This window comes from Pangasianodon hypophthalmus, chromosome 8 (assembly GCF_027358585.1).
Source record: "Pangasianodon hypophthalmus isolate fPanHyp1 chromosome 8, fPanHyp1.pri, whole genome shotgun sequence".
Classification (NCBI taxonomy): Eukaryota; Metazoa; Chordata; class Actinopteri; order Siluriformes; family Pangasiidae; genus Pangasianodon; species Pangasianodon hypophthalmus.
In genome coordinates, this window is record NC_069717.1 from 22,832,667 (window position 1) to 22,844,841 (window position 12,175).

Sequence of the window (12,175 nt, forward strand, 5' to 3'; positions counted from 1 at the left end):
GTAAAAGATCCAAATTGTAATTATGTAATTCGGCCAGAGGTATAGAGTCAGGATGAAAATGGTTGACTGCCTACCTCAATAAATAAGAGATATTCTTGTTTTTAGATTGAAAAGCATGATTGTCCATCACTTGTGAGGTTGTATAGGATACTAGAGAGTAGGTAGATGGTAGTTTCATGGCGGTCGGCTAACACTAGTGCTGCATTCAACTTACCTTGGAAATGGGAAGTCAAAGCTCGGAATTACATCAGTTATCACCTCCATGCATTCGAGCTAAAAACGTGGGATGTTCATTTCCATGTTAGCAACAAACTAGCCAGCTGACAGTTGTAAGTAATGTATATATTTCTCGTCAAAACAGCAAACTCTGTAGTCAATGTTATAGAATTAACAAGCGAATATGTCTGTATGTTGACGATCTAAAGCAAATACTTATATATTTATATGCAGCATATACAGTACAATACAGTGTATACAGCATAACTCATTTAAACATAAGGGCAGCCTCACTTGCTGAACTCAGAGGAATTCAGAGTTGAAGAAACCATTTAGAGTTCCTGAGTAGGAATTCCGAGTTGAGGGGGTGTTTTCTTTGATTTTTCATTTTCGCAGGTTGGGAATTATGAGTTGCAACCTCATAATTATATATGTATAAATATATATATATATATATATATATATATATATATATATATATATATATATATATATATATATATATATATATAATATGAAATAACTATAAGGTAAATGAAAAATAATGTAAGTAGAAAATTAGAGATGAACAAAATAATAAAAAAGTTAACCAGTCAAAATACTACAAAATTCAAATTCTACAGTAAAAGATTAATAAGTAAAGAAATAAACAGAACCTGCATTTGAAGAATGAAATCAAATGGTTGCTTCACCACTTAACTTCAAAGGGACAAACAACTTATTTTATAACTGTATTTAAAAAAAGTGTTTATTTAGTTTCTCTCAGCTGTGCTTGTGAGCAACCTGACAGCAGCAGCTGGCCAACTGTTGCGTGGTCCCGTAACAGAGGTTGATGTGTCAGACTACGGAGCCATTTCAGAGCTAAGACTAATGACGTGTCAGTCGGTAATCAGACATCCCTCAGTGGAATATTCCACCGTGATCTGTTTTGCCCACCAAGAGCTCTGACTGATGAGAGTGGAGAACTAATGAGCTTCCAAAGTGAATCTATGCTTGATTTGTGTCATTTGTTATAACTGGGAGCTTGTAATTGTAGTTGATGTTTGAGTAGGAGGCCTTAATTGATATAGATAAACGTGACTAGACAGTGAAGACTCGGTGCCAAGCAAACGCATCTTGTGATGAGGTCCAATTTATTCAAGCCGTCACCATGTATTCAAGCAATGGGCATGTCAATGTGTAAGACGCTAATTCGCCTTAACAATTTCCTGCAAATTTTACAGCATGATAAAATGTGAAAATATGAGGTGCGTTTGATTGCACAGTGATGGTGTAGTGAGAGGCGATATGTTTGAGTATCATGGGAGTGTGGCTATCTGCTGTTCTGAGCTGTCTTGTAGACTTCTATGTCAGTTATGTGCAGGGATAGAAAGCAACATGTACTTTTGTTACAGTACTTGAGTACATGTGTCACTCTTTTATGAGGGTACTTTTTTGAGTATAATTAAATAACAGTACTTTTACTTGAGTTTTGTTTTAAATAAAATATTCAACTTTTGCTACATTTATTTTTGATCACCGTTACAGAGAAAAAAATACATTTGTATGTATGTGCAAGTTTTAAGTAATTCAATTTCGAGACCCAGCCAAAATATATCGGTTTTAAATGTTTCAAAGGAAACTGTGTGATAACGATTTGCAGATAACGCAAGCCGAAACCTGTGGAGATATTCACAGCTAGCTGAGTGAGCTAGACTAGCTAGTCAGATTTCTTGATGTTCTACAGTATGAAAGCTCTGTATTAAACTTAAGATGTCACTTCAATGTTCAGTAGCAGTTACCTGTTGTGTTAAATATACCCAAGTGCTGCTATAGCCTATAGCTAATGCTGAGGATAATGTGTAAGGGGCAACTTTGCTATAAAGAGGTATGATTTAACATGGGCTAGCTGAGGAACCTAGCAAGCTACTGAAACCCCAATAGCGTTTAGCTAAGTTATCTAGCCAGCTAACATTACCTTTCTGTGTAAATTGTGTGGTTTATGATCTTGAAGTTTATCATGGTTATTATTTTAAAAAAGATATATAGAATAGACAAGAAAAATAGAACATTTTTCGATTAGTTGTGTCAATTGTATATGGATAGGAAAAAGTAATTTTAAAAAAAATATTTACTCATAGCTTTCCACTAGACAATATATCTACTTGTTTAATTTTTTATCACTACTTTTGCTTAAGTGAATTATTGCTACAGTAGAAGTACTATTACTCAAGTCAGTGTATCAAAGACGAACAAAGGCAATTTTCCAGTACTGACAACTACACCATGACTTTGGACCCCTTCCTCAAGGCCACCACAGAGCTCACTAATTACACACATTACACCAATCTTCACCTTCAACAGGTGTGGGGTGAGTGTGCCAAAGCCTGGCTCCTCCACCACCGCACTTTTATGATGTAATTGGACAAGACAGCTCCTAGCACTTTTCTCCCATGTGCTGGTGGGGGCCTGGGGTAATTTGAGAAGCCGGAAAAGTTAGTGGAGATGAGCTGTTGACACTCTGTTAGAATTTGATGAGGCGGCTGTGTCGAGCGGACGGAAACATGGCAGGTTTCTAATCAGAGGAGTCTGACATGGCGTAGTCTGAGAACCAGAGCATTATTAATGTAATCAGGAGTGGCCCCTTAGAGGGTACAATAATAGGATTAAAGGCAATGCAGCTCGGGCTTTTCAGTAAAGGTTAGCGCAGGTGTCAACAAGCTCAATGCTAATGACCTCCTGCTGTGGCACAGGGCCTTGTTCTGTTGTAGCTTTGCACCCTCTAATAACCCTCATCCATTAGGCAGGATTTCATTAGTCTCATTTTAGCGATATGTCCACTAATAAGCCCGGTTCATTAGGCAAGACTTCATTAGATATCCAGGATGAGTAGGTAGAAGCGGAATTTTTGACCATGCTTACCTCCTGCTGATAAGTTTCTAATGTGATAATGTGCTAAAGTGCCTGTATTTGAGTCAAATGATCTTGTCACTAATTCTAGGTTCATATATACCTTATAGAGCACATGTAAGTAAGTAATGTGAAATAAAATCTCTGAAACAAAAACTTGTTCATCCCAAAGGTTTATTCAGACTGAGACAATAGAAAGTATTTATTTATTCACACTGAGACAATTCAAAGACATTTTGATCTGACTGGAAAGAGAAAACGTACATACAAGTAGATTATGATGTGCATAACAAAGAGAACAGTCAAAGCATAAGAATGTTCTAGATAAATAAATTGTAACTCCAACAGAGAAAGAAGTCGCCAGGTAAGTACAATGTGAATACATAGACAAAATTATATTACTCTTCTCTATAAAAAGAAAATCAATGATGCATCCATTAGCTCTCAGTTCTACGTGTTAATAAATGGATCTTCAGACACAAACTGTGCTCAAATTTAAATCAATCAAATAAGGCGGAAACTTCTTTAGAAATCTTAGAACTATTAATCATTGAATTACATTCACACTTTCACACCAATCCCCTAAATTTATGCTTTCCCAGTTCAACAGTTTTTCAACGTGGTGTTTGAAGGACAATTACATTTCTGCATGCTGTCCTCATGAACTTTAACCAGATCCAGTCTCTCAGCAGAGCTTGACAGAAGTTTTAACCTTTCATAGAGTTGCAACCAAGACTGCTGGAGGAGCCGATGCGGTCCAACCTTCCACCAAAGCAGCCGGAGAAGCTCTTGCTCCTTGTGGACAGCAGGAGATCCATGAGGTGCTTCCTCTGCATCTCGAGTCCCTCGTCAGTGTTGCTGTCCTCTTCTGGAGCAGCAGCCTGGTCCTCCCTGCCTGGAGAAACTTGGCTTTGACTTAGTGCTATGTTCCTGTCCTCATAATCCACAGCACCTTCTGTGTCCTCTTCAGCTACCAAAGCTTCTTCAAGCTGCTGAAGCAAGTTCTGAGGAGCACATCATGAAGGAGATTTAGTGTTAGGCTTAATAGTTAATGGCTGTTGGGTCAAAAGAACTCTTATGTTCTCAAGGTCATCTTGACGTGTCAAAGAAAATAAGTAGGTCCCTTTACTTTTTGCTGTTGTAGAGATGTTTATCAGACAGCAACCCATGTTTGGCAATGGTTTACTCATGTTCCCCAACCATCTTTCATTTAAATTATTATTTTTGTCAAAGCCGTTAGACTGGTGTAGATTGGCGTACATTTTAGGCGTGATACTTGCTTTTTTGTCAGTCGTTATCACTATGCTCTGCTATATTTCAAGAAGTATGTAGCTAAACCATAGGCAACCAGAGACAGACAAACTCAGTTTCACATGCAAGAAGATCATTTATGCTTGCACTACCTGAGGAGCAAACTACCAAGCAGCATGGGTAAATCCGATAATAGTTTAAATTAATTTATCAAGTTCTTCTCAACTCATCAAAACCAAGACCACACATTTTCTTCATAACTATTTGATCACCAGACATTTAGTTAAAACTACCAATGTTTCCAATGCATTTATCAGGTTGTAAACTTACCTTGATCTTGCCGATGCTGTTGGCAGAGTTGTGCCTACTCAAAACATGAGCTTGTACAGATAGCTCATGACAGAGCAGGACCAGGAGTCCTGCTAGAATAAGTCCTTTAACCATCCCTGGCTTCCTTCGAGGCTTGACTGTAACTTTCTGTGATGGCTGTGTGCTTGGCTCCTTCTTTTATTGGGACACTCGACTGACCAGGACTCATCCTTTCACAGGCCACGTGAAGTGCATTCCAACACCTCGCCTCTGATAGGTTCTCGTGGTAGATTTCCTTTTAAGTGGCTGTTTGGTGCTACGTGATGGGCCTTTGAGAGAAAGGTTGTGGTGGGCGACGAGTCGGACACAAACAGTCAGTGACCTCAGGAGCAGTTTTTGAGGGCAGGAAGAAAACGTGACACCCATCATCAGGCATTTGTCCACTACACATGCCTTGCGTTGTTGGAGCATCAGGTCAGAACTGATAACTTCAACCTATACTAAATATACTATGTGGTTGGTCAGACCATGGACATTCCATATTTAGACTGAGAAACCCTTATCTCGGTAATATGTTAAGAAATCTTTTGACCTTTGGGCTTAAATATGTGGCACAAGTTTTTAAAGTTTTAAGAAGTGCAATAGTTTGCATTTATAATGTAATTCAAATGCAGCTGATAGGATATTGGTGAAAATCTAGCTGTGGGGGGGAGTTTTCTGAGATGGAAATCTGTTGCAAGGAAAACATGAAGAGGAACAGGCACTGATAAATTGCCTCTCTAAATTGATCAAGGTAACTCTTAACTCTTTAAAGTATCCAGAACCAAAGGTGTGTCCAGACTCCTCACTACTATACTCTACATAAATTCTACATAAGTTTCATTTTAGTTACCAAATAATTCATAGCAGTTAATGAATAATATGCTTTACTGAACAATAAACAGAAAGTTTAAGAAGTTAAATCCATGCTAGCATGAATTTAACAATAATGATGAATAGCTAATATTCAATAGTTGCCTTGTAAAGGTCTGTTAGATCTGCTGTTACCAATTATTGTATTGCTGCTGATAACTGTATTAATCCTGTAATGCTTATTAATTAACACGAGGTTAAGCATGAAATTGGTAAATTCAACCAAGGGACTCCATGGTGAGGGCCAGTCTAGCGTGGCATCATTAGTCATTAATAGTGTCTGCATGTTATGTTTTCTGATAACAGTTGGTCATCTTCTTAAACTCTCAAGATCTATGAGTGGGTCCAGACATATATTCCTCACTAAAACTGTAGTTTCTGAGTAATTCATAATAGTTATGAAAATATGCTTAATGGTGACAAGCTAGGCGTTTAAACTTTTTTTTCTAAATCTTGTCTTGTTAACAAGAAAGTACAGGAATAATGTATGTTTTGCTACCAAAGGCACTGTCCATTGGATTGACATTAGTAATTGAATGCCAGGAAGATCCTGAAATTAAAATCTGTCGTTTGTATATAGGGGTCTGATTTGCAAGCACAAATGAAGTGTCTTATTCCTAAATGTCTGTCTCTGTTCATTTCCACTTAATACTGTTGACCAAATGCCGTCGTCTCAATTTCAAATCATTCATTTAACTTGTTCCAGGCCCTTACTGGTATGAGGTTAGTTTCTACCAGATTACAAAGGTCTGTTTTACTGATGCACATGGAGAACGACTGGACCCTAAAGATATTGGTTAAGGCAAAATGTTTTATTTATCCTTATGATACAAGGTAAGTTGTTTTATTTATCATCATTGTGTCCAATGTTTTAATTTATTAAGAACTGGCAAATTGGTTGAATTTACCTTGGTTTGAATTTACCAAGAGACTTCATTTTCCTGTAGCAGCGTTCACCTGTGGATACATTTCGCTCTCCATGGTGCTGAATGAAATATTGCAACATGTTCACACATGGCAGTGTATGGTTTTGCTGTTTCCTGCTTCATTTCCCAGACAGGAGGGATGTGAACTGAAAACATTGTCATATTGAGCCACCCATCCATACTTTTAATAAAATGGGCCTAGAACTTATAATCATGGTGGAAAAATATAAAACAGGGTTGAAACGCTTCAGAATAAATAAATAAATAAATGTGTTAATTATTAGGGCCAACAACAATGTTTTTTTTTAAATTATTTATTGAATATTTCATTTAGATATACAATTGACTATTGAGCATAAACAAAGAATATAAATATAAATTTATATCTAGACAGATCAATAAATATTCTAATAAATAAACACATTTAAAAATTCACTCTGGTGTCATCGTAGGCAATGACGTAACAGTTCTGCTTAAGACTTCATTTTCTCTTTGGACCTGGAAAAAAAACAAAGAAAAGAGTAAACTGATAAGTGACACAAAAAGACAAGCAAGTATTTATTTTACTTATACTTTATTTTTGTGAAAGCTTCTTGTTTATCTCCCAAATCTGTCTATAATGCCACCTGATCTCAGAGCAAGTGCAAGAGCATTTTGTGGTAGACTATATAGTACAAAGTTGTAATTTTGTGCAAATTCTAGACAGATATAAGTCCATAGAATAAAGAAGTTAACTTACTGTGACGTCCAACAGTTTTGCAGCCCAGAGTGGACATGGAACCTATCCGGTCCAACCGGCGGCCGAAACAACCCGAGTACTTCTTGGAGTTGGAGTCCTGGCGAACCGTCTTCAGGTCCCGAGCAGAGAGGAAGTCCCTTGCAAGCACCTCATGCTGAGGTACAACTTCCGCTTCCTCAACCGCCGTTTCTTCCACTTCCGGTTCCAGCGTTTGAGCAGGAACTGATTCTTCCAGTTGGCTGAGGAGAAGCTGTGAGAGGATAATGACATCGTACAGTTTATCCAGAGACATTCTGCAGTGCTGAATTAATGCATTGTAGGCATATATAGAAATAATAAGTATTACTGAGTACACACTGTTTAGTGCTGTTTTTTTGATGAGTCTAAACTTACCTTCAAGACATCCAAGTCTTCACTGGTCAAGGCCGCACTCTGTAGTGGGAGTGCGCTTGTGAGTGCCAAACTTACAAGCAGTAAAAAACTAACAGATGGAATGTAAAATGGAGACATGTTCTTCTGTTTTCCTTAAGAGTTGTGTGCTTGAATATGATTCGATTCCTTAGTCTTTTCAAGCTGTGTCCGTTGTCTGAGTATCATAGCTCCCAGCTGGGAGATGGGGCTCTTTTATACTTTAAAGTCTGACTCGCAGAAGTTATGTGAGGAATTAGAGGCTGCATTCCAACACCTCCAGTGATAAAGCTGTCTGTCGGAAATAACTCCATTTAAAGCTTCATCATAGCAGATATGAGCCCTATGTCATCTACTGCAACAGGCTTTGTTTAGATATTGAGTTGGGAAAGTGTTTCCCTGAAATTACGCACCGTTAACACACATTGCGTTTATTTTGGTGACATAATGGAGCACATATAGGCCTGTGCATCCATAGACATTATAGTAAAAGACGTATTATATAGTTTACTATATTCTTGATATTCCTATACTTTAGTGTTAACAGTGAGCATCAGAATTATTGGCAACCTTGGTAAAAATGGGTCTTTGATCTTAAAAACTGAAAGTATGACAGAAATCAAACCTTTAATCATAGTAAATTAATTTGACAAAAATTAAAAACCCTTCTCATACATATATTTTTAATGAAACCACACATGCCATGATCATTGCCACCCCTAGAAATGTATCTGAACAAACAGTAACTGTTTCCATTTATATCTTACTTTTCTAAGTGAGTGATTTGGAACGCCTAAGAGGTCATCCATGATTTCCTGTTTCACTGCGGTGTAAATATGAGATGACACAGAGGCCAAATTCCCTCAGTCACTCATCATCAACATGGGAAAGATTAGAGAATACACCAATTAAATGAAACTGCAGTGTTTTGACCTTAAATGGCTATAGAAATAACAAGAACATGTCCATATCCACTGTGTGGGCAATAACTAAGAGGTTTAACGCAACCAGCGTGGTAACGAACCTGCCTGGAAGTGTACTTTGCCCCCATGCTGTTAGAGACTTACAGAAAATGGTATTTCCAAATCTACAATTAGACACCACCTCCACGCCAGCAAACTGTGGAAAGAGTCCCAGTAGACAGCGTTTTTCTTTCATCTAACCACAAATATGAGCACATGGGGTTCTGTAGATGCTACTGGAATATTGACTGGAACTGGGTTTTATAGTCAGATGAGACAAAAACAGAACTTTTTGGCAACAAATACTCAAGGTGCGATTGGCATGAAAAGAATGATTATAGAGAAAATAACTTAATCCACATTGTTAAATATGGTGGAGAATTTGTGATATGGGGGCTTTTTTTTCTCCAAATGCCCTGAGAAATTGTTAGGCCTCTATGACAAACCAGGAGCTTTTAAATCTGGCTGCCTCTGCCAAATGCACCACAGAATCAAGCTTTGACATGGCCTTCTCTGTCCCCTGACCTAAACCCCACTGAAAACCTGTGAGGAAAGCTGCAGAGGAGAAGACCATGGAGGATCTGGAGTGATCCTGTATTTATGAGTGCTCTCAGGTTACTTGTTCTGAATTCTCGAGTATTATAACAGACGTCTCGGTGCAGTTATGTTTGCAAAAGAAGGTTGAACAAAGCATTAAATGCTCGAATGCCAGTAATTGTAACACATGTTTTTGTTTAAAAAATATTTTTAATTACTTTAATTAAAGTCTTTATCATATTTACATTGTGAGATTAAATTATTTGACCACAAAGGCATTTTTATAATGTTTTACCCATCTCTACCAAGAGTGCCAATAATTCTAGTCCTGATTGTATAAAGGCAAAAACTCTGTATAGACTTAGAAAATTTCTTTCTTCTTTTTTCATGATGCACGCTTGAACTGTGAATGTGTACAATACATCACCTACTCTACACTGTTTATCTATTAGGGCTCCAAACAGAGGAACATTTTAGGAACCAAAGAACCCTTGAACTGTGTATGTGCAGTTTCAGTCATGTTTTTTTTTTTTTTTTCAATCAAAGTTAAACCTGATTTCTGCATGCTAAAACTATGTGTAATTAATTTTCTAGGACACTCTTTGTCAATCATAATACAAAAGCAATAAAAATTTGAGCCATACCAGAATGGAACATGCACAATTTAAACTAGTTGACTTTTCCCATGCAGGCATGCGTTTGTATTTTCCTCATATGATTTTCTCACAATTTATTTTCACATGTATGGTACATAGTTTCATTTTTCAGATGTGTATATCTCACATAAATAATTCTTTTCCACCTATAATCCCATACTGTTTACACATCTTATACGCATTTACTTGAGGTCACGTGTAATTTCGGGGCATAACATGCATAAATGTTTTTGACATGTGATCACGTATTTTTCACATATGGAAAATTTAATTCATGTGATTTGTTTTCTGTAAGGGTATAGAGATATAATGTAACCTTCTAACTTCAGCAACAGTTACATAATGAAATTTCTGACCTTTTGTCAATCCTGTCCTATTAAGCTGCTGATCTCTCTTGATATCTTATCAAATAATCAAAATCACCAAAAATATCATGTTTTGATAAACAATTTAATTAGTAGACCAGCATTTATCATACAGGAGCAGCATACTCAGTAGTCTAATGCCTTCCTCCCTGTAATGTTGGTACTATAGGTCAGAAGGCTACATCATGCGTCCATGGTCCATTGCCTATTTGTTTTTGTTTTTGTTTTGTTTTTTCCAGGTTTTTAAACTGTCATAATTTTCTGCTTGATGTCGGACTTCTTTGGGCTATTAAAGTTGTACAGATGTTGCACAGATTTTGGTGTTTTTTTTTCTTTTCCCCCCACCACATGCCAAAACCTCTGGACCTGTTATTGCCCCATGTCATGTGCATCTGCACCCAGGTGAGAATTAGACAGGGTCAACACACATATTATGCAAAATATTTATTCATTATTCCACACCGTTCAGTCTATGACATGAACTTGGACAAGAAATAAATACATACACAGAAAAAGCAGTAAAAGCTTAAAATGATAGACTTTAAAAAAAAAAAAACATATTTACAATTCTACACATTTACCACAGAATAAATAACACTCAGCAGACGATGCTCTGCGCACAGCTGTAAACATGGCAATACTTCAACATAAAGTTACATTAAAAAAATAATAATAAGACCTGTGCCCTGCCCGAGGAGTTCAAGTAAGGAGTTTCAGTGCCCTGTTCCAGTACAAACCGCTCCTGTGGGTAATAAACGCAGAAATTTAATTAAAAAAAGAAGAAAAAAAAACACTGGTGATGTTTTATATATTTATTTATAATACATCTCAACAAGTGAGTAAAAATACACTGGATGTACCTGACGTTCTAGCATCCGAGACCACTGAAAGAGCCGATGCGCTCTAGCCTAACACCAAAACAGCTCCTTAGGCCACCTTTCTTGAAGCGACTGCGCTTGGACACGGACAGGATGTCCCCGATGAGGCGATCCAGCGCGTTCTCCTTAGCCGCGAGCGCGCCGCTGATCTCCCCGACGCTCCAGGCGCTTCCACTCAGAGCGCGGCGCTCCGCCGTCCCGCCTCCCCGCTCCGACTCCGACTCCGACTGCGACTGCGACGCCGACTCCGACACCTCCGGCCCGAGGAAAGGCGCGTTCGCCGTTTGTTCCTCCTCCAGCAGCTCCTTAAGGCTCTCCTGTAAGCAAAATACGTCACGTTTGATTATTAAATAAAATAATTCAGGATAAAACCAAGTAAGAAAACACAACTTTAAAAACATGCACAACACAGAATGAAAGCATATACATTACAAAATCCAAAAAAAAAAAAAAACATCCCAGGAGACATGCCACTATGCATGACCTTAAAAGAAATTTCACAAACGCGTAAAAGCGCAGCACAGAATTCAGTACAGGAGCTGCGCACCACGCACTGATCCTCATTAAAACAGAACAATGTTTGCTCACCTGTAACTCGGAGAGCGGTTTGGCCCCGATGAAGTTCAAAAGCAGGAGCGAGGAGAGGCAGAACACGCAGAAGTTGGCGGTCATGTTGCGTTTGCTGTGGCTGCGTGGCCGGGTTCTGAGCGCTCCTCCTCACGTCAGCTGCCCGAGCGCAGGCTCCAGGTGCGCGCTTTATATCCGCACTGATTTCGTCACGGGCTGCCAGAGAAACCAAACGAGCTGAAAGTATAATGGAAGGGGAGGTGAATCAGGGCAAACTGCAATTCGTTTTCATCCTAAACCCACCTCCACTGACTGGGCACGAAGAGCCAAATTATCCTAACTAATGTCAGGATTGCCATATTAGACTGCCTCTTTTACATAAAGCACCACACACTGTAATGTAACGAGCATGCACTGCTATTTCGTCCATCCTAATGGGATCAGAATATACCAGTAATTTGGACAAACTACTGAAGGTCAGGTGGAAGCCACAGTTGCAATCCACCCATACAGTAGGAAAAGTTCACAAAGAAACAGTACTTTTTTAGACAAAATTCCTC

The 12,175-nt window shown here is 38.3% G+C and overlaps 3 protein-coding genes across 3 annotated transcripts; all 3 read right to left on the minus strand.

The window, feature by feature from the left end:
- Positions 1-3,262: 3,262 nt before the first annotated feature.
- nppa (natriuretic peptide A) lies at positions 3,263-4,854 on the minus strand. Its single transcript, XM_026925611.3, has 2 exons — positions 4,687-4,854; positions 3,263-4,109 (listed from the first exon to the last, which is right to left on the minus strand). Exons 1-2 carry the CDS (start codon positions 4,798-4,800, stop codon positions 3,813-3,815), a joined length of 411 nt encoding a protein of 136 aa, XP_026781412.3. The 5' UTR covers positions 4,801-4,854; the 3' UTR covers positions 3,263-3,812.
- A 1,972-nt stretch (positions 4,855-6,826) lies between these two features.
- Positions 6,827-7,855, minus strand: nppb (natriuretic peptide B). The gene is made up of 3 exons (XM_026925741.3): positions 7,636-7,855; positions 7,243-7,492; positions 6,827-7,001 (listed from the first exon to the last, which is right to left on the minus strand). The coding sequence occupies exons 1-3, from the start codon at positions 7,750-7,752 to the stop codon at positions 6,985-6,987; spliced, it is 384 nt and encodes a 127-aa protein (XP_026781542.1). The 5' UTR covers positions 7,753-7,855; the 3' UTR covers positions 6,827-6,984.
- Positions 7,856-10,599: 2,744 nt separating this feature from the next.
- On the minus strand, positions 10,600-11,833 carry nppal (natriuretic peptide A-like). The gene is made up of 3 exons (XM_026925731.3): positions 11,637-11,833; positions 11,031-11,365; positions 10,600-10,912 (listed from the first exon to the last, which is right to left on the minus strand). The coding sequence occupies exons 1-2, from the start codon at positions 11,718-11,720 to the stop codon at positions 11,039-11,041; spliced, it is 411 nt and encodes a 136-aa protein (XP_026781532.1). The 5' UTR covers positions 11,721-11,833; the 3' UTR covers positions 10,600-10,912; positions 11,031-11,038.
- Positions 11,834-12,175: the final 342 nt, after the last annotated feature.

What these genes read in the sequence shown, in the direction of transcription:
- nppa (XM_026925611.3), bottom strand. Translation starts at nt 4,800, where the DNA reads ATGGTTAAAGGACTTATTCTAGCAGGACTCCTGGTCCTGCTCTGTCAT. An exon ending in ACAGCATCGGCAAGATCAAG is followed by an intron (nt 4,110 to 4,686) that starts GTAAGTTTACAA and finishes TGTGCTCCTCAG; the next exon opens with AACTTGCTTCAGCAGCTTGA.
- nppb (XM_026925741.3), bottom strand. Translation starts at nt 7,752, where the DNA reads ATGTCTCCATTTTACATTCCATCTGTTAGTTTTTTACTGCTTGTAAGT. An exon ending in AAGACTTGGATGTCTTGAAG is followed by an intron (nt 7,493 to 7,635) that starts GTAAGTTTAGAC and finishes ATCCTCTCACAG; the next exon opens with CTTCTCCTCAGCCAACTGGA.
- nppal (XM_026925731.3), bottom strand. Translation starts at nt 11,720, where the DNA reads ATGACCGCCAACTTCTGCGTGTTCTGCCTCTCCTCGCTCCTGCTTTTG. An exon ending in AACCGCTCTCCGAGTTACAG is followed by an intron (nt 11,366 to 11,636) that starts GTGAGCAAACAT and finishes TTTTGCTTACAG; the next exon opens with GAGAGCCTTAAGGAGCTGCT.